Genomic DNA, 25,559 nt, shown 5'->3' with positions numbered 1-25,559 from the left:
TCTAGAAGAGGAGGGGTTTTTTTTCTTCCACAACAGCTTCAGGCTTAAGGACTCCGTGGGGGAAAGAAACAGTAAAATTATAAAATAATTTATTCCTCACTTTTGCTACCAACATGTTCTATATTTAGGGGATAGGCTGTTTCTGGAGGTATATATAATTATACATTTGGACTACATGTATCTGTCATTATGTTATACAATGATGTATTTCACAAGGTCTATGTGCCAGATAAGTAAATCTTACATCTTTAAATGCCTGAACATTTAATTTAAACATTTTTTTTTCATTAAAGATACTCCTGAACAAAGAATATAGCTTCATCTGATAGGCCTTTTGTGGCTCAAGACCATTGTAACAAACATCATTCTTACCATGCTATAACCAAATGATGCCCTAAGGTGCACTGAGGTCAGCCACCCCAAGCCTCTCAAATAAATGGTCCTAGACTTATGCGCTTTTTGGAGTTTTTGGCTCTACTTTTCCCAAAGACTTGTTTTTATGGGCTATTAATTTCTTTTTTACTGCTCTTAGTACTGGTGGCTTCAGGCAATTCCTCCCTTTAATTGGCTGCATTGATACAAATATTTAATGCCCACATTACTGGTGACAGTACATCTTTCACCTCTTGGAACCCAGCACTATAGCCAAAGTCTTTTCAATTCCAAGTTTCAAAGCCTACTAGGTTAAGGAGGGGAAAAATTAACATTAATTTTGAGGCTATGAAGATATCTTAGTGGCAAAAGTGAAGCAAGGGGGCAGAACCAGGAAACGAAACTCAGCAGAAACCAAAGAGGCCATTTTCTTAGTTGCTGTCACCTCTGTGCCCCTTTGCCCATCTGTCTCATTCTTTTGTTTCTGCAGACTCCCCTTCTGGGCTTCTCCATGGACATGACTCTGCCACAACTGGAAGGTTACATCAACTCAGTTCTGGTCACTTGCAGAGAACAAAGAACTTCTTCTCTCCAATTGCCACAGTCCCAGAGGAGAGAATCACGTTGGCCCTTTGGGGTTAGGTTTCCTGTGTGGCCCAAATGATAAGGTCACACAGTATAAAAATGGCTGTTGGGGCCACCTCTGCAAGGGAGGGCAGTTTTTAGAGGAAGAGCATTGTGGTAAACTGGCTTAGTGTACAACAAAGGAGCCAGATGATTCATATGTCAGAACTTAATCTAAATTAAAAATAAGCTCTGTGTGAGGGCCCGAGGAGCTCCCCTGTGAAGAAAAAAACATGAGGCTTGGCCCCATTTTTGTGTATGTGTATTGTTTTTTTCTGAGGCCTTGGTTGTCTACTCCCTGTTTCTTTTCTTTTCTTTTCTTTTTTTTAATTTGATATGATTCACACACCGTACAAATCACCCTCTTAAAATGTGCAGTTCGGTGACTTTTAGAATATTCACAAGGGTTCTATAATTATCACCATTATGCAATTTCTGGAACATTTCATCACCCCAAACAAATTTCATACTCATTGGCAATCAATCCCCATTATTCTTTTCCCCCAGCCCTAGGTAACTGCTAATCTACTCGCTACTTTTCCTACTCTGGACATTTCCTATGAACAGAATCACATAAGATTTGGCCTTTTGTAACTGGCTTTTTTCAGTTAGCATTATGTTTTCAAGGTTCATGCACATTGCAGCATGTATCTGGGTTCCATTTCTTTTTATGGCTAATAGTCCATTGTCTGGACATACCACATTTGTTTCCCCATTCATCAGCTGATAGACTTTTAGGTGATTTCCACTTGTTGGCTACCAGTGATGATGCTGTGAACATTGATGCACAAGTTTTTGCATGAACATCTTTTCAATTCTCTTGCTGTACAGAACACTGTCACCTGGTAATTGTGTAACATTTTGAGGAACGGCCAAACTGTTTTCCAAAGGGGCTGTACCATTTTACTTTCCTGCCAATTATACAGCAGTGTAGGAGTCTTCCAATGTATCCATAGGCTTGCCATCTTTTTGATTGTCCCTCATCTTAATTATAACCATGCTAGCGGATGAAGTGGGATCTCAATGTGATCTTGATTTGCATTTCCCTAGTGCATGACACTGAACATCTTTTTATGTTCTTATTGACCATTTTGCATCTTCTTTGTAGAAATGTCTATTCAAATCCTTTGCCCATTTTCAATTGGGTTGTCATTTTACTGATGACTTATAAAAGTTAAATAAGAACTCTTAGTTAGGATATTTAAGATACTATACCCTTATCAAATACATGATTTGTAAATATTTTTCACATTCTGTATTCTTTTCATTTTCTTGATGTCCTTTGAAGCACAAAAGTTTTACATTTTGATGAAGCCCGATTTGTCTTTTTTTTCACCTGTGCTTTAGGCATCATGCCTAAAAAACCACTGCCTAATCCAAAGTCACAAAGATTCACACCTGTTTTCATTTGAGTCTTACAGTTTTGCTCGTATGCTTAGGTCTTTGATGCATTTGGAGTTAATTTTTATACATGGTATGAGATAGGGGTCCAACTTCACCATATGCATGTAGATTTCCAGTTGTCCCAACACCATTTATTGAAAAGACTTCTTTCCTTATTGAATTATCTCGGCACCTTTACTGAAAATCTCATTTTTTAAAAACTAAATTCCCAAAGTTGCTCAGTAACTGACTATACTCAGTCAAGTATACAACAAATATGCAACTGGATGTGACTTAATATGTAGGTATGTGAAAAGTCCCAGCTGTAATCAGCAGTTACTTTCACTTTACATAAACTGAGATTACTCTGGCTAGTACAATGGATATATTTTTATTTATTTATTTTGAGAGAGAGAGTGCACGCAAGCAGGGGAGAGGCAGAGAAAGAGGGAAAGAGAGAATCCCAAGCAGATTCTGGGCTGTCAGTGCAGAACCTGATGCAGGGCTTGATCTCACCAATCTCGAGATCATAACCTGAGCTGAAATCAAGAGTTGGACACCTAACACTAAGTGACACCCAGGTGCCACTATATTCACTATCTTGACTAGTGATGGTTCCCTGGATATATACACATGTCAGACTTAAACAATTGTACACTTTAAATATGTGCAGTTTACTGTACATCAATTATACCTCAAGAAAGTGGTTTTATTATTTTTATTTTTATTATTTTTTAAATTTAAATCCTAGTTAGCATATAGTGTAATAATGATTTCAGGAATAGAATTTAGTGATTCATCACTTACATATAACACCCAGTGCTCATCCCAACAAGTGTCCCCCTTAATGCCACTTACCCATTTAGCCCATCCCCCCACCCAACACTCCACCGGCAACCCTCAATTTGTTCTATTTAAGAGTCTCTTATGGTTTGTCTCCCTCTCTGTTTTTATCTTATTTTTGCTTCCCTTCCCTTATGTTCATCTGTTTTATTTCCTAAATTCCATGAGTGAAATCATATTTGTTCCTCTGACTTATTTCACTTAGCATAACACACTCGAGTTCCATCCATGTTGTTATAAATGGCAAGATTTCATTCTTGTTGATCACTGAGTAATATTCCATTACACACACACACCCCACATCTTCTTTATCCATTCATCAGTCGTTGGACATTTGGGCTCTTTCCATACTTTGGCTATTGTCGATAGTGCTGCCATAAACATTGGGGTACATGTGCCCCTTCACATCAGCACTCCTGTATCCTCCGGATAAATACCAAATAGTGCAATTTCTGGGTCATAGGGTAGTTCTATTTTTAATTTTTTGAGGAATCTCCATACTGTTTTCCAGAGTGGCTGCATTCCCACCAACAGTGTAAAAGGGTTCCTCTTTCTCCGCATCCACGCCAACATCTGTTGTTGCCCGAGTTGTTAACGTTAGCCATTCTGACAGGTGTGAGGTGGTATCTCATTGTGGTTTTGATTTGTATTTCCCTGATGATGAGTGACATCGGTTGGCCATCTGGATGTCCTCTTTGGAAGTGTCTGTTCATGTCTTTTTCCCGTTTCTTCACTGGATTATTTGTTTTTGGGTGTTGAGTTTGATAAGTTCTTTATAGATTTTGGATACTAACCCTTTATCTGATATGTCATTTGCAAATATTTTCTCCCATTCTGTCAGTTGCCTTGCAGTTTTGCTGATTGTTACCTTCACTGTGTAGAAGGTTTTTATCTTGATAAGGTCCCAATAGTTCATTTTTGCTTTTGTTTCTCTTGCCTCTAGAGACATGTCAAGTAAGAAGTTGCTGCAGCTGAGGTCAAAGAGGTCGTTGCCTGTTTCCTCCCCTAGGATTTTGATGGCTTCCTGTTTTACATTTAGGTCTTTCACCCATTTTGAGTTTATTTTTGTGTATAAGAAAGTGATCCAGGTTCATTCTTCTGCATATTGCTGTCCAGTTTGCCCAACACAATTTGCTAAAGAGACTGTCTTTTTTCCACTGGATAATATTCTTTCCTTTGTCAAAGATTAGGTTGCCATATGTTTGTGGGTCCATTTCTGGGTTCTCTATTGTGTTCCATTGATCTGAGTGTCTATTTTTGTGCCAGTACCATACTGTCTTGATGATTACACGCTTTATAATACAGTTTGAAGTCTGGAATTGTGATGCCTCCAGTTTGGTTTTCTTTTTCAGGATTGCTTTGGCTATTTGGGGTCTTTTCTGGTTACATAAAAATTTTAGGATTGTTTGTTCTAGCTCTGCAAAGAATGCTGGTGTTATTTTGATAGGGATTGCTTTTAAGTTTTTTTTTGTTTTTTTGTTTTTGATGTTTATTTATTTTGGAGAGAGAGTGCACACACAAGTGGCAAGCGGAGGAAGAGCAGAGAGAGAAGGAGACAGGGGATCCAAAGCAGGCTCCACACTTTCACTACAGTGCCTGATGGAGGGCTCGAACCCACAATCACGACCTGAGCCAAAGTCAAATGCCTAACCGACTGAGCCACCCAGGTGCCCCAAGAAAGCAGTTTTTAAAAACAGGTAAACTAAGGGCAAGAATGTACATGAAGTAACTTTCTTTTCCTAATCATTTTTCAAGATCAGCTTCTCTGGTTGGTCCTAAGGATAGATTACCAACTAGTAATTTAGGAAAACTTGTTTATACATTTCTCTTACCTGCTTTGTTCCCAAACACAAGCAAACCATTTAAATTCAAAATTTTTAAGGCTGGGACCATCTCATTACTATGGGATAAGTATTGATGAGAGCTAGAACTGAGTTTGGGACCTTAAGGAAAGCATTTTTAAGTCTCCTTCCAATGAGAATTTAGCAACTGGATTTTCCTTTTCTACATAGAATTTAAGACCTCCCAAAGGCACCAAGCTCCATTTTGGCAGAGATTTCATCTATCTGTTCGCCCTCATACCCCTAGCATTAAGAATACTGCCAAGCACACAACAGGCACTCGGTAAATATCTGTCAAATGAATGAATAAAATTCCACTTAAGCTGTCACCACCTTTTCTTGGGACCATTTTGGACTGAGGCAGGTGGCAGTTCTATCCCTCCTTCTAACTCAACAATTCCATCTCTAGAGGTAGATATTGTCTGTTTTCTCCAAATTTTCTTATCATTCACTTTTTTGTATCTGGATAAATAAGGTGGTATGGCTTAGGAAACTCACATCCAAGAAATGAACTAAAATATTATATCAAAGATTACGCCTAGGATCCACAAACTAGAAGCAACCAGATAAGAACAGTTAGGAAAATCACGGCATACCCTCTGTAAGAAATAGTCCATTTATTAAAAATGAACATTATAACTAGACTGCAGTAACATAGAAAACAGTAGTGTAAACCAGAAAAAACATCATCATTGCCTATGATTTACAAACTACAACTTTATACACATCTACCTGTGAGAATTCATACTTCATGAAGGCAGGCTGTTTGGGTTTGTTCTGTTCACCGAACAGTGCCTAGCATATTGAAGGTGCTTATTAATGCTTGTTGAATGAATTAATGAAACTAAATATAAGACATATCTTTGAAAACATACCTGAAAAGGAATGAGCAAACGTGGAAAATTATGTTCGAGTAGTGGAACTGTGGGTGTTTCCTCCACTTCCCTCTATTTTCCAAGTCTCCCTAAAGTTGTGATAAAACTGTCTCAGTTGAAAAGATGGTCACAGAAACCCCTTCCTTGTCCTGTAGCTAAGGAAGCATCTGAATTGGAGTAGGGATGCGACCTGACTCCAATTCCAAGAGGGCCACTTGAAAGGGTGTGTGACTCCAGCCAAGGGCTCCTCGGGCACCTGACATACAGGCTTTTCCTCCAGAGGTTGAGAAGGCACAAGTTTGGACCTCCAAAGGGACTACTTTTTCTTCTATGTTGCCCCCGTCCCCGACAGGTCACTCGTACCTCCTAAACCACCTAAAGGAGTCGCTCACTATCCCCCAGCCCTCCCACTTCAGGCCCCCGGGTAACTCATTCCCAAGGGAGCGGTCACTCTCTCCTCCACGGCTCTATCTCCACTAAGCCGGTCACTTTTTCTCCCCGGCCCTCCAGAGGACCATTCATTCACGGAGAGAGGGTCACTCCTTCCTGATAGAACCAATCCCACTTTGCGGGGGTCGCTCGCTCTCCCCGGCCCTACTGACGGGGTCACTCGTCCTCAAGGGGGAGCGCACCCCTTCCCCACCGGCCCCACTCCCCGTGGAGAGAGCCGCTCGTACCGAGGCGGAGCGTCGCCTTCGCCCGGCCCCAGCCTCGAGGCGCAGCACCGCCTCCTTCCGGGCCCTGCCTCGCGCGTGGCGGCGCCGCGGGCTCCCGGAGGCCTGGGCGGGGCTCCCGCGCGGATACGAGGCGGCGGGCCGGGCGGCCGGGCCCAGAGCGCCGAGCTGGGGCGGCGGGACGGCAGCCAGCGCGGGCCATGGCGGGCTGCTGCGCGGCGCTGGCCGCCTTCCTGTTCGAGTACGACACGCCGCGCATCGTGCTCATCCGCAGCCGTAAAGTGGGGCTCATGAACCGGGCCGTGCAGGTGCTCATCCTGGCCTACGTCATCGGGTGAGCGCGACCGCAGGCGCTGTCCCCGAGGGGTCCCGGGGTCAAGAGTGTCGTGACGGCTGGGAACTCCCCTTCTGCGTCCCGCCCGTGCACCTGCTCCTCCTGGCCTAGGTCACCCGGTGAGCCCCTCGAGCGGCCTCCAGGTGCTGTCCGCGAGGGGGGGGTGGGGGGGCGCGACCCGAGACGGGTGACACACCCCTCCCCGGACCCTGGCCACCGGGCGACCGGGCTCTGAGTCAGGAGACTGCTTTGATGTTGTGTTTTCAGGGCAAAGCCTGGCTAGACCTTCATCCTTCCTGCTTCTTGTTCTCTTCCTCCGTGTTGTCCTTTGGCGGCGGGGGTGCTTTGTCCTAAATGGCTCAGTCTTTGCACTTCACTTCCCATTCTAATGATCAGCTGACAGAAAACAAGACTTGGGATTTCCATTTCGTTCCTTTTGGGTCTGTGGCTTCCGGTCCTTTTCTTTAAGTACCGTGTGGTAACCCAAGAGAGGGAAGAGGTCACACTTCTAAAAAGCATTTTAGCATTTCAGTTCCTTTGTTTTGTGAAGTGGTTGGGTTTTTGGTATAAGTACTTTACTTAGCCTCATCATTCTCTGTGCTCCCTTTTTATGCTTCCATATGCTCTGCCACCTTCTAGTCTCACCAAGTGCTTAATTTTAATTGAATGCATCCATTACAATTTAATGAAACTCAAAGAGGAGGTAGAAATTAACTTACCAACTGGGCCCACTTACAAGGTCCATCTGGGCGTTACAGCGTCTACAGCTGCTGAGCTGATATGTTATCTGCTCTGGCATTCCTTTTCTTGAAAGGCTTAATGCAGTGGTTCCCAGCTGCACATTAGAACCTTTTGGGAACCTTTTAAAAATACAGATTGCTGACTCCCATCCCCAGACCCAATTTCATTGCTACGGAGTATGACTGACTCCCAACGTGATTCTGATGTGCAGCAAAGTTTGGGAACCAATGTCCTAGTGTTTTCTAAACCTACCTGATTGTGAAAGATTCACCTGAGGAACTGTATAAAAGTAACAGATCCCCCACCCTGGAGTGGGGCTTGGAATCTGTTAACACCGCTGTTGGGAATTCACATGATCTGGCTGTTAGGTATGGCTTCTAACAGCTGTCAGCTGAGCAGCAGTAAGCACTGACAGGATTCAATAAAATGGTTTCCCAGATATGGGCTCTACATCAGAACCACCTGGCCCACTCCCAGGTTTGGATTTATTAAGTCTTATTACATACCACCACCAGTAACTCCTTGCCCCCCAGTGATTGTTGATGCACCTTAAATTTTGAGACCTGCTTCTAACTGGTTAAGTAAACTCACATTGCTGGATTGGACCGGAAGCACTTAGAATCAAAAGCTCTCCGCTTTTTCCTCTTGGCTTTCCATCCTCAAGGGAGGATTAGTTTAAATCTACCTTAGGGTATCTGTAAAGTTCTAGACTACAGAAAAGTGTCTATAGCTGCCCATAAAGATGTGAACTATCACATTAATACATCTTACATTGATAACATGATAAAATATTTTGGATATATTGGGTAACATAAAATATATCATTATAATTAATTTTACCTGTTTTTCTTTTGTAAACCCCCCGATTTCGAATCCGAGAGACCACCAAGGAGCCAATACCGATGCAAACGCACGAGGGTTTATTTGCAAGCTCGAGCTTGGGCCCAAGTATACCCGACACAGGGGAGCAGGGACTTGGACCCCCAGGTTAGGAGGGGTAGCAGTTTTATAGGGGCCAGTGGCCAATGAGATTGTAACACACACAGAAAGTTGCATATTCATGTCAGTCCACACGCAGGTGGCCAATTGAATTACAATTTACCCCATAGTAACTGTTTGAACTAGCCTATCACTCTGGTCAGAATTGGCGTGCAAGTTTGGCGAGCAAAAGGCGGGGTTTACATTATTTGGCGGTTAGGGGTTCCGCATTCCTAAATAAGTGGGTTTCCAGTAAGGGTGTGCTCAGCGGCTTGACTAGGGTGGGGGAATGTCTTAAGCAATAAGTAGGTCATGTGGGGGTTATACATGAGATGGTGGGTGTAGCACAAAATGGAGTTAGTCTTGCTCTGCTTGTCCAGGGGTAGGGGATTTTTGTAAAATTCCTTGGGTCCCACACTTTTTACTTTTTTAACATGGCTGTTAGAAATTACATTACATAAGTAGCTTGTGTTCTATTTCTGTTGGGTAGCACAGCTTTCCAAGGTTCCCATAGAGTGTGTGCTACCTTGATCATGAGGATTTATAAAGCAGTAAATGCTTTGCTTTTCCATCTTCTATGATCAAAACTGACTCAGGAAATTAAAGGCATTTTTCTTTTTTTTCTTTTCTTTTTCCTTTTTTTTTTTTTTTTTTTTAACTCATCTCTTAGCTTCCTAATCCAATTCATCTTAGACTGGACATGGATTTCTCAGTTATCTGATTCTGTCATCTATCACATGGTGAGGCAGTAGTTAATCACATAGTGATTCGTGTGAAACCATGTGTCTCTGATTTAGCAACTCACTGTACTCTGTGGTAAAATAAGCTTCTGTGTGTCTCAGTAGAATTAAATGAAAGCTTATATTGCAGCTAAATTCCTAGAACACTTGAAGAAAAGGACTTGTTTGGGGAAAAGCCTACCTCTAGGTTGGACAATGAATTTGGAGACTGCTCAGACCAGACAAACCCATAAATAACCAAAGCCAGTGATTTTTTGGAGTCTTAGCAGCTAGAGCTTATAAGGAGAGGAGAGGGATGCTAGCATTTCTTGATTCTAGAAAAAATAACAATAATGGTCGCTGGTAGGTGTTTAATAACAGCTCTGGTGGAAAGGAGTTCTCATTTGTAGCATTAGCCAACTTCCATGGTGTAAGTCCTCCCATCATGGCCAATTTTAGCCTATTGATGGCAACACAAACATTGTTCTACACATTTGACATGCATTAACTTATTTAACCTCACAACTATCCTATGAAGTCCTATTATCATTCCCATGTTATTGATAGGAAAAACTGAGGCACAGAGAAAGGCCAAAGTTATGCCTAGTGAAGGTAGAGCTTAGAAATGAACCATGATCACTGACTTCAGTCTAGGTTCCAGTGTCCTAACCACTATGTGCTAATGCCTTTAGATTTTTTTTAAGTTTATTTATTTGAGAGGGAGAGAGAGAGAGAGAGAGAGAGAATGAGAATACAGATGGGGAAGAGGCAGAGAGAGGGAGAGAGAGAGAATCCCAAGCAGGCTTCGAACTGTCCGTGCAGAGCCCGATGCGGGGCTTGACCTCATGAACCATGAGATCATGACCTGACCAAAGTCAACGCTTAAATGGCTGAGCCACCCAGGCCCCCCTTTAATTATTCAAGCTGGTTGCAACACCCTCAATTCTCCCCAGAGAAGAGAAGCATACATGGGACCTGAATTCTTGGAGAAAAAGTATGAAACTAATATAAAAAGTTACTTTAACAGTGAGATTCTCTTTTCTGGAGGGAGTATAGCATACAGGACAAGAAAAGAGGCTTCAGAGGCAAAAGACTTGAGTTCAGATCCTCACTTTGTCATTCACTGTGTGACCTTGGGCAAGTGACTTAACCTCTCTCTGTCTTAGTTTCCTCCTCTGTAAAAATAGAGAATAATAGGGGTGCCTGGGTGGCTCAGTCGGTTAAGTGTCTGACTTTTGATTTTGGCTCGGGTCACAATCTCCCAGTTCGTGGGATAGAGCCCCACGTGCGGAGCCTGCTTGGGATTCTCTCTCTCCCTCTCTCTCTGCTCATGCATGCACACACTCTCGCTCTCTCAAAATAAATAAATAAACTTTAAGATAAATAGAGAATAAATTTTAAAATAGAGAATAATATCGTTATAAAGTGGTTAGGATTAAATTAGTTAATAAATATATAGAGCTTAGATTAGCACCTTGGATTAGAAAACACCCAGATGGTAACTATTATCATAATTTTTATAATTGCTTTGGAGATTCTGCAGGTCATAGTGCATTGAAAGTGCTCAACTATAGATATTTGAATGTCAAATAAAGACATTCATTGAGTACTTTCTTTGTGCTGATCACTGTGCTAAGGGCTTTACCTACATCATCTCATTTATCTCCCACAAACCACCCTGTGATTTATGTTCTATATGCCCATTTTGCAGAGCCCCCCAAGTTAAACAGTTTTGAAAATTTGCATAATTAGTTAATGTTGTACTGTCAGCCTCTGGCTATCAGAGACTCCCTAGTATCAATTCAAAGTCACTGAATCCTAATGGCAATTTAAGAGGAGTGTTTTATTTTGTAGGTGGGTGTTTGTGTGGGAAAAAGGCTACCAGGAAATGGACTCTGTGGTCAGCTCCGTTACTACCAAAGCCAAAGGCGTGACTGTAACCAACACTTCTACACTTGGATTCCGGGTCTGGGATGTGGCGGACTATGTGATTCCAGCTCAGGTATGCCTCCCACCATGGCTTCTCACGCTAAAGCTTCTCATTAGCTCCTTTCCCTTTACTGACTTTGCACTCTTGATTAATGATTCGCCAAGTTCTAACATCCCTGATCCCCAGACTGATTGTCTTAGTCCAAGAAAGCAACACAGGCAGATCCCTTTCTGGCTTGGGGTCAAATAAATAATATTCAACCAGCTAGGTTGCTTCAGCTCTAAATCATGGTTGGCTTAAACACAGACAACTCGGCCTGTCTCAGGCCCTGAAAGGTGGAGAAGCAAATGTTTTAAGTCCTGGGAAAAATTCAGGTGGAAATACCACCATTCCACACTTTGTATTTGCTTTATTGTTGTAAATCCACAAGGTAAACCTTTGCAGACAGTGTAAAAAGTTTATCAGCAGTTCGAGACCAAAGCCAAACCAGAAGGAAACAGACATGCCCGTATAGGATTTTGTCAGTAATAAAGGTAAGGGAAGAAAGTGATACAGCACCCTAGTATCCAGTCTGTTAATTGACACAGCTCCAAGTTAAGTATTAACTGTCTTTAGCCATGATAATGGCTGTGGTCCATGGCCAGACCCTGACATATCCCTCCAGATGCCTTATATGCTAGGGTCCTGGGGTGGCTAAATGCAAATAAGCTGTCAGCTCCTGGCTCAGAGCTAAGCAAGGAGTTGAGAAACTCTCTTTTCTTCATTTCCCTCCCCCAACCCCCAACTTCTCAAGAGAAGGGTTTTGTGGGGTGCCCAGAGAGAATACCAAAGCTAATGAGCAATGAAGGTCAAATGGAACAGCGGATTCATAGTTTGCTGGAGGCAGGTGGTCCTGTTGGCATGCACCTGTGTCAACAGAGAGACCTCTGCTTCCTGTGAAGCCATGGGGACCATCATACCCAGTCTGTTTACTGGGGCCAAGGAAGACCGTGGACCCACTGCTTCTGCCCCTCAGTGGAAAGGAATAGGCAGCTGCTCTGCCTTCCAGCTCAACTCTGGGCTGGGGGTTGCGTGAGCCCCACAGTGCTCTCTCTTCCTGAGCTTGCACAATGCCCTCTGCTTCTTTGCAGATGGACCACAAACATTTGTTTGCAGTGCTCATCTCCAGACTGAAGTTTCCCTGAGCTTAAAGTAGATAAGAAATAGGGGTGCCTGGATGGCTCAGTCAGTTAAGTTTCCGACTTACGTTCAGGTTATGATCTCATGGTTATTGAGTTCGAGCACCACATCGGGCTCTGAGCTGTCAGCCTGCTTCGGATTGTGTGTCTCCCTCTTTCTCTCTGCCCCTCCCCTGCCTGAGCTCCCTCATGTTCCATCTCTCTCTCTCAAAAAATCAAACAAAAAAAAGCCAGGAGAGCCTTGGGCATCATGCCACATCCTCATGCTTCCTCAAGACATTTCCTTGTCTCCCAACTTGGCTTGTTCTAGATCTTTCTTTGGAAGATGCTAGCTATTCCCAGAGCTTCCAACACCTTGTCAGACCTGGGGGTGGAGAGGTCTACAGACATTTTGATCCCTGAGTTACCCTGATCCTCCAGATGGCTCCCGGTACTGACTCCACTCTTCCACAGAGTACGAAACACTAACAGAAAGCTTCTGGTATTTCATTTTAGAATGCCAGTGTTCAGTGAGGGGGAGGTCCAACTAGGATTTTTGGACATCTTTTATTCCTTATGTTGGAAGGTCCTTAGCAATTCTTCAGTCTCATCCCCAGTGAATTGTTCTCTAGAAACTTTTGTTTTCTAAATATTGATCTTTTTTTTTTAAGTTTTATTTATTTATTTTGGCGGGGGAAGGGGCAGAAAGAGAAAGAATCCCAAACAGGCTCTGCACTATCAGCGTGGAGCTTGAACCCACAAACTGCAAGATCATGACCTGAGCCAAAATCAAGAGTTGGATGCTTGGTGGCGGGGGTGCCTGGGTGGCTCAGTCGGTTAAGCGTCCAGCTTCAGGTCAGGTCATGATCTCGCAGTCTGTGAGTTCGAGCCCCGCATCAGGCTCTGTGCTGACAGCTCAGAGCCTGGAGCCTGCTTCAGATTCTGTGTCTCCTTCTCTCTCTGCCCCTCCCCTGCTCATGCTCTGTCTCTCTCTGTCTCAAAAATTAATAAAAACATTTTTTAAAAATTAAAAAAAAAAAAAGAGTTGGATGCTTGGGGCACCTGGGTGGGTCAGTCAGTTAAGCGTCTGACTGTGGCTCAGGTCATGGTCTCACAGTTTGTGAGTTCGAGCCCCGTGTCAGACTCTGTGCTGACAGCTCAGAACCTGGAGCCTGCTTTGGATTCTGTGTCTCCTTCTCTCTCTGCCTCTCCCCAACTTGTGCTCTGTCTCTCTCTCAGAAATAAACATTGGGAAAAAAAAAAGAGTTGGATGCTCAACTGACTGAGCCACCCAGGTGCTCCCTCTCCAGAAACTGTAAATCAACCTTTTGGCACATTCCTGGGAGGAAAAAACAACCTTCTCAAATGGAGAAGTATCAATTGCTGACCCTGATTTGATCTTCTCTAGAATGTTTTATTTATTTATTTTAATTTCAGCTGGAAAGAAAACCAGCCAAATTTGGGGACTTTGGTGGCCTTGCGTTTTTGTACCTCTGAGGTAATCTGTTTGGCAGAGGATGTCTTGAGCACTTTTTGGCTCTTTTCCCTTAACAAGCCAAGCTTTATTAAGGAACCACTTCAGATTATAGACATTTTTTTCCATTGAGGTGAAATTCACATGTCATAATATTAGCTATTTCAGATTGAAAAATTTAATGGCATTTAGTACTTTCATGATATTATGTAACTATAACTTCCTTCTAGTTCCAGAACACTTTCATCACCCCAAGAGGAGACCCCATACCCATTAAGCAGTCACTGCTCATCCTACCCTCCACTTTACCCCTGCCTCTGAGACACCCACTCACCTGCCTTCTGGCTCTATGGAAATTTCATAGAATCATAAAATATGTGGCCTTTTGTGTCTGGCTTCTTTGACTTAGCATCATGTTTTTGAGGTTCACCCAGTTGTATCCTGTTTCAGTGCTTCATTCCTCTTTATGGCCGAGTCATATTCCATTGTAGGTACACACGTAGGTATAGATAACCACAATCTGTTTATCCATTCATCTGTCAATAGATACTTGGGGTGTTTCCACCTCTGGGTCGCTGTGAACAATTCTGCCATGAACACATATAAACAGTAGCCACCCCGCCCGTCCACAGTTTCAGTTACCCATGGTCAGCCGTAGTCTGGAAGCAGATGATGCTCCTGACATAACCTCAAGTCAGTAGCAGCGCAATGCGTCAAACATTCACCTCACTTCACGTCTTCACATAGGCAATTTATCATCACCCAAAGAAGGGTGAGTACAGTACAGTAAGGTATTTTGAGAGAGAGAGAGAGACTAAATTCACATACCTTTTATTATAGTATACTATTATAATTGTCCTATTTAGTATTAGTTATTGTTGTTAATCTCGTGCTGTGTCTAATTTATTTATTTATTTTTTAAATGTTTATTTTTGAGAGAGAGAGAGACACACACACACAGAATGCAAGCAGGGGTGGGGCAGAGAGAGAGGGAGACACAGAATCCGAAGCAGAGTCCAGGCTCTGAGCTGTCAGCACAGAGCCTGACGTGGGGCTCAAACTCACGAGCCATGAGATCATGACCCAAGCCGAAGTTGGACACCTAATTGACTGAACCACCCAGGTGCCCCTTACTATGTCTAATTTAAAATTTAACTTTATCATAGGTATGTCTGCATTGGAAAAAAACACAGTATATGGAGGGTTGGGTACTATCTGCATTTTCAGGCATCCCCCAGGGGTCTTGGAACGTTATCCCCTTGCAGATAAGGGGGGACTGTGGTACAAGTATTTACTTGAATCCTGTCTTCAGTTAGCTTATAAACTCTCAGAGAACAAGATATAAAAAAAAAAAAAGATCAGGGTTGTTTTTTGTTTTTGTTTAATTTTTAGTGTTTATTTTTGAGAGAGAGGGAGAAAGAAGGAGAGTGCACCCAGGGGGGAGGGGCAGAGAGTTGGGAGGGCGGGGGACAGAGGATCTGAAGCAGTCTCTATGCTGACAGCAGAGAGCCTGATGCGGGGCTTGAACTCACGAGCCATGAAATCATGACCTGAGCTGAAGTGGTGGCTTAATCGATGGAGCCACCCAGGTGCCCCAAAAGATCAGTTTTTAAAATGTTTTCTGCATGACATATGGGAGAAGTGAAAGGTACTGTCCTATTAAATGAACACCTGGCTTTCTTTATGGCTTGGCCTGACTCCTCTGAAGGTAACACAGTGGTGCTCTCTCCCCCCTTTCCCCCTCTGCAGGAGGAGAACTCCCTCTTCATCATGACCAACATGATCACCACCGTCAACCAGACCCAGGGCCTCTGTCCTGAGGTAGGCAGCTTCTCAGGAAAGAGCCTCAGGCCCCTCTCCCCCACCTGACTGACTACATGGAATTTGTTTTCACTCTTTCTTCTTTTTCCAGCTTCCAGATAAGACCACTGTGTGTAAATCTGATGCCAACTGTGCTGCTGGCTCTTCAGGCACCCACAGCAACGGTATGAGCACGTGGCTGTGACCCCACAGTAGACATTTAGCGTGGGGAAGGCAGCCCCTGACCAGACTGCCTCCCCTGTGGGGCTTCTCTCCCAGAGAGATGTTCGGGATGAAGAAATCCTCTACATTCCCCAGTCCTTCATATGACCTTGGGTGAGCCTGGTGTACCGATTAGGCTCTTAGGATCTTCTCGACATTCACCTGTTACCCATACTCCAGAGGCCACCCCAGATCTTGTCCTGTGCCATCACCCTAGCCTTGCTGCTGGACTCAGGCAACTGTTTTCCTCTAATTTGTGGAAACTGTATAGAGCCTGTAACTGGAACAGCTCAAGATCAATTGCACAGGATGTTATGGCGGTGCTTCCCCTTCTCTCCCTTGCAAAAGTAGAAAATAGGTGCCCCTTGCCCCTGCAGGAATTGCAACAGGAAGATGCGTGCTATTCAATGAGACCGTGAAGACGTGCGAGGTGGCAGCCTGGTGTCCAGTGGAAGATGACACACATGTGCCTGAGTGAGTCCTGCCCAAGGGAAGGCGGCAGGGGAGTTAAGCCTGTGTGTTGTGCTCTTGGTGTCTTTGTGGAATCAGGCTTCCCCAGGGCCGGGACCAACGGCAAGGTGGGCCACAGCATTTGTCACTTGCGAGAAGAGTGCAGATGATTTATTTCTATGTTTGGACTTTGTCAGTTGCAAGTAACTAACAGGAAACAGTTCTCGGTGCCTCAAGCAGGACACACACATGGCAGGGGCAGTTTACTGTCCAACTAACTATGAAGAGCCCAGCACGACTAGACCTGGGACTCAAAGGACAGCTTCAGAGTTTCCACCTTTTGACTCTGCTTCCCCCCTATTGGCTTCATTTGCAGGACTGTGGTGTAGTCCTAGGAGGCGTCTCTGGGCTTATATTCTCCCAAGTCTCCCAGCCCGGTTGTCCATAAAGATTCTAGACCTGTCCATCATCACATCTTCAGCCACATCCCTCCACCCATCACTGTACCTGAGGCATGGATTTTGCTTATCAGCTCAGGCCTGGGTTACCTGCCCACCTCTGGAGCTAGGGCACAGTCATTCCCACCCAAATCACATAGCCTGAGAGTAGAGAGGTGTGGCTTCCAAAGGGGGATCATTACCAGAAAAGAAGGGAATGGATGCTGGGCAGGAAAATAATTAGTGTCCACTCTAGTGTGTTTTATAAAGGAGAGCAGGCTCAGGGCTGCCCTAGAATAACATTCTTCCCAATAGTAATTTGCTCACTTTGATTGGGTGGGTCAGAGGTAACGCTCTCAGAATTGCTTGCAACTCCAGCCTTCCTGACCCAGAGTTCAGACGGAGGCCTGGATAAGCCTGGCAGGGAGCCAGCCACGTTAACCTCATCTGGGGTACACTGCAACGGAAGAAACGGCTGAGAGGTGCCGATTGCAAGATTGCCGAGGGCAGCAGCTCAGGCTAGGGAAGGAAATACTAAAAGAAAATGAATCCTAGCATTTTTGAGCTGCAAAAGGTCTTATGGAGCTGTGCTCCCTAACATCGTGCTACTGGCCATGGGTGGCTGTCGAGCACTCAAAAGGTGTCTGGAACCAAACAAAATGCTCAGTGTAAAATGTACTCCAGAGCCTGAAGACGTTATGGGAAACAAATTATATGTATATATATTATATATATGATACTATATACATATATATATGATACTTTGTGTTTACCTGGTGAAATAATACTTCAGATATATTGGGTTATTATAGAAAAGTTAGTTGCATTTGTTATTTTTACTTTTTAATGTGACTACTAGACACTTCAAATTGCAAGGTGGCTTGTATTTGTGTCTCAGTATATTTTCATTGGACAGCACTGTTATGTATCTAATCGAGTGGAGGATGATTTTTAAGTATACACTGATAACATGAAATAACATGAGTCACATGAAGAGAAGGACATTCCCATTCTTATTCAGCTTCTAAGCTTATATCAAGGAGGAAATCCTGGTTTGGGGTGTCTTTTAGAACTTGCTGATTTCCATTTCTCATAAATTACAATCCCCAGATTCAGCACCTTGGGCAAACAGTAATATTAAGTAGAACTTTTTTTTTTTTTTTTTTTTTTTTTTTGAGAGAGAGAGAGAGAGATAGTGTAAGCAGGGGAAAGGGGCGGCGGGGGGGTGGGGCGTGGAGAGAGAGAGAGAGAGAATGAGAATGAACGAACGAACTCCAAGCAGGCTTCACTCTAGGCATGGAGCCTGACATAGGGCTCCATCTCATGACCTGAGCCGAAATCAAGAGTTGGAAGCTTAACCGACTGAGCCCCCCCCAGGTGCCCCTTAACTACAACTTTTAGTAATACTATTTTGATATGACTATATTTATTTGAACAATGACCTCTGACTTGGGGCAAATGATATTTCTTATGGTCATGATGGAAAGTTTCATTTCAAAATGAATGTCAGTAAAAAACAGTCAGTTGATCCTAAAGGCAGGAACAACACAAATGTCCATCAGAGAAAGAGATAAACAGATCACAGTCCATCCATGCAAAGGAATAGGACACAGCCATAAAAAGAGAATGAAACGTTAGATGCTACAATGTGGATGAACCTAGAAAACATGGTGCTAAGTGAAAGAAGCCAGACACAAAAGGCCACATGTTGTATGAACCTGTTTATATAAAATGTCCAGAGTAGACAAATTTGGAGAGACAAAAAGTAGATTAGTGGTTCCCAAAGGCCGGGGGTAGGGTAGGGCGTGGGGGTGGGGGGAATAGATATTAGTGCTTAATGGGTACAAAGTTTCTCTTTGGGGTGATGAAAATGTTCTAGAACTAGATGTGTGATAGTTGCACAACATCATGAATGTATTTAATGCCACTGAATTAACACTTTAAAATGGTTAATTTTATATTGTGTGGATTACACCTGCATTTTTTTTTTTTTTAAACTGTGAGTTAGGGGCACTTGGATGGCTCAGTCAGTTGGGCAACTGATTCTTGATTTCAGCTTGGGTCATGACCCCAGAATCCTGGGATCGTGCCCTACATCGGGCTCTGCACTAGGCATGGATCTTGCGTGGGATTCTCATTCATTCTCTTTCTCTTTCTCTTCTCTCTCTCTCTCTCTCTCTCTCTCTCTCTCTCTCTCTCTCTCCTTCCCTCTGCTCCTCTCCCCCACTTGTGTGCTCTCTCTCTCTAAAATAAAATTAATTCATTAAATTTTTTAAAACATTAAAAAAATAATAAAACAGTTAATCTTAAAAGTTTTACATATGAGTTAGACAGATGTGGGGGAAAGCTATGGTATAGAGAATGGCAATAGTTTGAAAAACCCTAATATAATCCATCCCTCTTGATACAGGGATGTGGGAACTTGAAGCCCTGAGAGAAGTACCTTGGTCAAGGCCTTTCTTGGCATCAGTGGTGACAGGTTCAGCTGTCTTTGCTGTGTGGACTTGCTTCTGTCTCAGGGTTAAGAAGACTATGGATACTGTTTATAAACTCAAATATTCCACCTGGATCAGGGAAGCCTCCCCTGCCCCCTCCCCCCCGCCCTTCCCCACAGAGGGGTCTGCCCCCAGCACTGGATTCTCCTGTAGAGACGCACCAAAGAAGCGGGGTCCCCTTGGAGACAGATTTACTGTGTACTGGTCAGCCAGGAGCTGATGTGGCACTTCCAAGAAGAGAGTGCCAGCAGACACGTGATTTTTGTGTACTTTTGCAATGAGATCAGGATCCACCCTGTTGGTGAATTCACCTTTGCTTGGACTTGTAAAAACAGATCTGTTGAGCATTCCCCTGAGGGCACCTGAGTGAGATGCGCTCACTCTGAAACCCTGAAACCCCGAAACCGGCTGCAGGCTGAATAATTTCAAGGGAAGCTACCAGGCATCCTTTCTCCTTAGCTATTCCTCAAACTCTTAAATGCCCACTGCCTTCGGCAAGAGGCATGACAGGAAGAAAAGGAAAGGTTTAGTTTACCCTCCTCTGTTAACCTAGTGTTTATGCAGAGGACGGTAGAAAATGCTCGAGAGGTTATCATGTTTTTTCTTGACAAAATGACATTGTAGGACATGTGTCTGTGCTTTTTAAAAATATTACATAAGGAGGAGAGCATACATCTACTTGTACTTTTATTAACAATATGTTCCGTTATCTTTTTCAGACCTGCTTTTTTAAAGGCTGCAGAAAACTTCACTCTTTTGGTTAAGAACAACATCTGGTATCCCAAATTTAATTTCAGCAAGTAAGTGGGCCAGCTGTGTGAGTTCACCAGTGTCTTAGAGCAACTTCTGCCTCCTCTTTGAGGTTTTCCTCACTTCATTTCTGCTTCCTCCTGACTTTAGGAGGAATATTCTTCCCAACGTCACCACTACCTACCTCAAATCGTGCATTTATGATGCCATAACAGATCCCTTCTGCCCCATATTCCGTCTTGGCAAAATAGTGGAGAATGCAGGGCACAGCTTCCAGGACATGGCCATTGAGGTAGGCAGAGGCCCCTGGCTTTTCTGACACAGCCTTTAACGCATCTTGTTCTAGAATGGGCCCCGAGGAAAGCTTGCTGTCTCTGCTCACAACCTGCAGGGAGGTATCATGGGTATCCAGATCAACTGGGATTGCAACCTGGACAGAACCGCCTCCCTCTGCTTGCCCAGGTACTCCTTCCGCCGCCTGGACACCCGGGATGTGGACCACAATGTGTCCCCCGGCTACAATTTCAGGTAGGCGTGAGCTTGGGGCCTGGTTCTCTTGTGTTGGGGGGTGGAGGGCGACAGTGCCTGGATCACTCCCCAGCGGGGGCGTCCGTGCCCACCAAAGACCAGCACTCAGGCAGCCTCTGAGGGCAGGTGGAGAGGTATGTACCAGAGTGTTCCTAGTAGATCTTGTGCCCACAGTATCCTGGCCCATGAGAGCCTCCTGTGCCCCTTCTTACTTCAGAAATCGTGTTGAGGGGCGCCTGGGTGGCTCAGTCGGTTAAGAGTCCGACTTCAGCTCAAGTCATGATTTTGCAGTCTGTTGAGATCAAGCCCTCCGTCACGCTCTGTGCTGACAGCTCGGAGCCTGGAGCCCGCTTCAGATTCTGTGTCTCCTTCTCTCTCTGCCCCTCCCCTGCTCAAACTCTGTCTCTGTCTCAAAAATAAACATAAAAAAAAAAAAAATCATGTTGATACAATTTTCAGAGTAGCCCAGAGAGGCTGGCTGCTTGAGCTCCCTTGGGCCAGCCTCCTAGGACCCCTGCTCACCGATTTTGAGGAGTGGGTGAGCTTGTGATCCTCCAGTCTGAAGACCTCTGGGGCCTGACCCAGGAATTAGTTTCTCAAAGACCCAAGTCTGCCTTTGGAATGCCCAGGGTGCAGGAGATACAGACTTAAGCCTCAGGAAAGGCCTTTGCTGGTACTTCCCTACCGAAAGTACCAAGTATTCATGTCCTGGGACTCTCACAACAAATTACCACAAGGTGGGTGGCTTGAAACAACAGGAAGTTATTCTCTCATGGATGTGGAGGCCAAAGTCCCCAAATCAAGATGTCAGCAAGGCAAGCTACCTTTTTTTGCCTTTTCCAGGTTCTGGGGGCTCCCCAGTGTTCCTTGGCTCATAGACTCATCACTCCCACCTCTGCCGCTGTTGTCACACAGCCTTCCCTCTGTGCGCATCCCCGTGTGTCCTCTCTTCTTACAAGGTCACCAGTCATATTGAATCAAAGTCCACCCTAATCCAGTCCGACCTCATCTCAACTAATTCCAGCTGCAAAGACCCTATTTTCCTATTTCCTTTTCCCATTCATATGTTCCAGGTAGATACGAATCTTGGGTGACAGTGTTCAGCCCGGTACAGCTGGCAATCTGATGGGAGGACCAGGGGGCCAGGGTCACGTTTCCTGAGGCAACCAGACCCGTAGCCGCGTACATTGTTGTGTGCCCTTTGTGTCATCTCTCACGCATTTTGCCACTCAAAAAAAGCATCCCCACAAGGGGCCACCTGAGTAGGTCTGAGGTGCTTTTGTGTTGCACTTGTCTCCCTCTAGTGGTGACGTGTGCAAGCCAATACGGGATCACAGAAACCTCCAGAATTACAGTCAGCTATCATTTTGAACCACCTGACTCACTGATACTAGGGCAGATATTTGGATTTTTTTTCCCTAGTAAAGGAATTAGATTTGTGTTGCTGTCTCTACTGTTACACACTTTAGAAACCATTGTGGAAAAACCTCAAGCTTGGGTCAGAACCTCAGAACAGAGAGAAGCCGATGGGAACCGTCACCAGAAAGACACCCATCCCCTGACCTCCACTAGCACCAGGCCCCACCTGAATTCCCCAGGCCTGACCATGACATAGAGGTTGCGGGCCAGACTAATCATGGGCCAAGAGTTTAGGCTTCTCTGAATCAACATCCTATATGTATAACACGGGCAGGAAATGGCATCATGGCTCAACAGACCCCCCACTACCACCATTCCCCCATGTGTATGTTTTTTTTTTAATGGCTTTATTGAGATATAGTTCACACAACACTCTTCATCCATGTAAAGTGTGGGATTCCATCATTTTTAGTTCATTCACAGAGTTGTAGGACTCTCGGCGTAATTTTAGAACATTTTCATCCCCTCAGTGCAAAACCCCTTCGGCCATCACCTGTATCTTCCCATCTACCTCAGTCCCTGTCAACCACCATCTGCTTCCTTTCTCTCTGGATTTGCATAAACGGAATCACACACTATATGGATTTCTGTGACTGGCTTCTTTCACTCAGCATCATGTTTTTTTCCAAGGTTCATCCATATTGTACATTTATCATTACTTTATCTCTCTTTATAGCCAAAGAATATTCCATTATGTGGATATACCACATTTTATTTACTCATTTATCCATCGATGGGTCAGTAGTTCTTTAAAAAAAAATATGTCCAGCACTGATTCTGTGAGTTTTGTGGAGTTTCATGGCCAGTTCCATGCCCCTACCCACAAGGCAGTCCTGGGGCTAGCTGCTGGCCGGCCACATGCTGTCGGTGACCAGGATCTCCTTGAGAGAGGCAGGTGGTTCTGCTGTGTCAAGGAGGAGGTTCAGAGCGTGAGGTTCCAGCTCCACCGTAGGAGGGGCCAGTGATGATAGAGTAGTTCTGGTGCCCCAAGGGCCCTGGCATCCTCCTGCCAACAGCCCAGCCCACATCCTGCGCAACCCACATTAGCCGGGAGAGGCCCTGAGGTGCTCAGGTATCGTCTGTCCAGCAGGCAGTGCTGGCTCCCGAGGGCCTCGGGATTTCTGCTCTGATGTCCCCGTTTCCCTAGGTTTGCCAAGTACTACAGTGACCCGACTGGCGCCGAGCACCGCACGCTCATCAAGGCCTACGGCATCCGCTTCGACATCATAGTGTTCGGAAAGGTAGCCTGGCTGCCGGCTTCTCTTGGGGCTCTGGTTCAGAGCTTCCGAGTTCTGAACCCCGGGCTTCTGGGTTCGCCAGGGTCCACGGGCCCTCTCCCCACCTCTTATCTGCTCTTGCCCACCTCTCTCACAACTTTGTCCTTTTCTTCTGTCATTTGTAGGCTGGGAAATTTGACATCATTCCCACCATGATCAACATTGGCTCGGGTTTGGCGCTCTTAGGGGTGGTGAGTGACTTAGACGGCCCCTCCCCCCCACCCCCCAGCTGCCCGCCCTCCTCAGCAGTAGTTAGCACAGTGAGGTGAGACCCTCCACTGGCATCCTGGTTCCTCCCCTTGACACTTGTTTCTGGAATCGACCCTCCAAGTTTCTTGCCCTTGCCCGCAACCCCACCTCCCCTTCCCTTCTCCAAGACCATGGCCCTCGGGGCCTTGCCTTCTCCTGAGAGGTGGAGCCTTGCCCTTTCTATCCTTGAAAGATTCCAGGCTTTGTGGGAAGGGGCATGCATAGAATAACAGGGGCTGAAGCATCCTGGCTCGCTCTTTCTCGCCCTGTGCTGCACTCAGGCGACAGTGCTATGTGATGTCATAGTCCTCTACTGCATGAAGAAAAGATACTACTACCGGGAGAAGAAATACAAGTATGTGGAGGATTACGAGCAGGTAGGCCGCCTCCTGACCTCCAGCAGGCAGGAAGCTCCAAGCACCTTGCCGCCTCCGCCTCTTTTTTGTGCCAGTGGTGAGCACCTGGGGCGCTGGGCCATCTGGGGGGAGACCCGGGTGCAAAGGTGGCACTCCTTAGACATGTGGTCACCCCAGGCAGCGGCACACTGCTCACTACCCTCATCCTCCACTCCATTTCTAGATCATCTGTACTAGTACTCACTTCATACTTTTCTTCAAACGGGCTCACTCTGTAAAATCTAGCCTCATTTTAATTAGTGACATCTCAGGTTACTTATAATCATGAATATTATGACAAAATCTATGTCCACACACTCCTTAAACTTGCCTCACATAGCAAGAGGGGTTGGGTACCATGCTTTTTGAGAACCCATGCACCGGGCTAAGCTGAGTATGTACAGTTGTGAAGGGCTGCCCGAAGTTCTCAGGGTGAGTGCCTGGCTCTCGCCTGCCCCAAGTGGCCCAGGCTTGCCTACGGGCAGCCCGTGGTGTCTATACATCTATCCAGAAGCGTATCAGTCAACGATAAGCATACCTTTCTTTGCAGGGTCTTGGCAGTGAGATGGACCAGTGATGCCTCCACACCTGGGCTCCCCACGGCCCTCATCAGAGCACAGCGAGGAGGGAGAAAAGGCTGCCATTGTCACCCCAGAGAAAGTTCCAGATTCTGAGTCCATCTCCACTGCACAAGAACTTCATGGTTGCCCAGCTGCTCCCGTGTTTTGTGTGTAGGGCGTGTGTAGTAAACCACCCTGCACAGTGGGTCACCTCAACGTGGGGTTGTTGGGGCGACCTCTGGCCTAAGGGCTCTGGCCCTACTGCCGCTGCTGGGCAGGGCCTCCTTCAGGACCAGCCTTCTTCAGGGGCTCCAGTCTCCAGGCTACTGCGAGACCGGTCCAGCTGGGGCCCAGCAGCTCTGTTCAAGCACTTTATAAGGGAAGGAAGGACACCTGGGTGTGGTCACTGGCTCTTGGTCACCCGGTCCACTCTTCCTCCCCCCAATCCATACTGTCATGGGACAGAGTTAGCACGTCTCCTTGAGAAGAGGCATGTCGAGGTGATCGAGGACCAAACATTAAAACGATTTTCTCAACCTTTGTTCTCATAGCATGAACTAGAACTTTCCTCTCTTCCCTTTTACTTCGACCACTAAACCCATTTGTTGTCACAGCTCACCATGTTCAGAAAAAGCTTCCTGAAACAGTCTGTTGTTGGGGCTTTAGGCATCTTCCCCGACTTCGACCTAATCTTGAAGGCCTCGGCATCTTGGTATTTGTAAGGCTGTGTTCCTACAGAATTTACAAGATTTTGTCCTGTGGTGACTAGTCTTTTTTTTTTTTAATGTTTTTATTTATTTTTGAGACAGAGCATGAGCAGGGGAAGGGCAGAGAGAGAGGGAGACAGAATCTGAAGCAGGCTCCAGGCTCTGAGCTGTCAGCACAGAGCCTGAAGAGGGGCTCGAACTCACAAACCGTGAGATCATGCCCTGAGCTGAGGTCGGACATTTAACCGGCTGAGCCACCCAGGTGCCCCCGTGTGGTGACTAGTCTTACATGTGCATGTGTTTTTTTTACATAAAATTGTGGTCC

The 25,559-nt window shown here is 45.3% G+C and overlaps 2 protein-coding genes across 3 annotated transcripts in view; one reads left to right on the top strand and one right to left on the bottom strand.

Moving 5' to 3' along the window:
• Positions 1–6,725, bottom strand: part of IFT81 (intraflagellar transport 81) — a 191,455-nt gene extending 184,730 nt beyond the window's left edge. The window contains exons 1-2 of the mRNA XM_081790667.1: positions 6,616–6,725; positions 5,939–6,027 (exon numbers count right to left, since the gene is read on the bottom strand). The gene's annotated coding sequence lies outside the window, so the exon portion shown is untranslated. The remainder of the gene's footprint in view (positions 1–5,938; positions 6,028–6,615) is intronic.
• An 87-nt stretch (positions 6,726–6,812) lies between these two features.
• On the top strand, positions 6,813–25,063 carry P2RX4 (purinergic receptor P2X 4). Of its 2 annotated transcripts, none has more exons than XM_060612250.2 (12): positions 6,813–6,946; positions 11,239–11,386; positions 15,695–15,766; positions 15,858–15,930; positions 16,345–16,441; positions 20,069–20,149; positions 20,250–20,391; positions 20,491–20,627; positions 23,194–23,287; positions 23,449–23,514; positions 23,854–23,949; positions 24,518–25,063. In XM_060612250.2, exons 1-12 carry the CDS (start codon positions 6,813–6,815, stop codon positions 24,542–24,544), a joined length of 1,167 nt encoding a protein of 388 aa, XP_060468233.1. In that variant the 3' UTR covers positions 24,545–25,063. The 2 variants fall into 2 exon arrangements, with proteins under 2 accessions (XP_060468233.1, XP_060468234.1); XM_060612251.2 differs by lacking the exon at positions 6,813–6,946 and adding an exon at positions 6,979–7,065.
• Positions 25,064–25,559: the final 496 nt, after the last annotated feature.

Source organism: Panthera onca, chromosome D3 (genome assembly GCF_046562875.1).
Source record: "Panthera onca isolate mPanOnc1 chromosome D3, mPanOnc1 haplotype 2, whole genome shotgun sequence".
Lineage (NCBI taxonomy): Eukaryota > Metazoa > Chordata > Mammalia > Carnivora > Felidae > Panthera > Panthera onca.
This window is presented reverse-complemented; position numbering and strand designations above follow the sequence as displayed.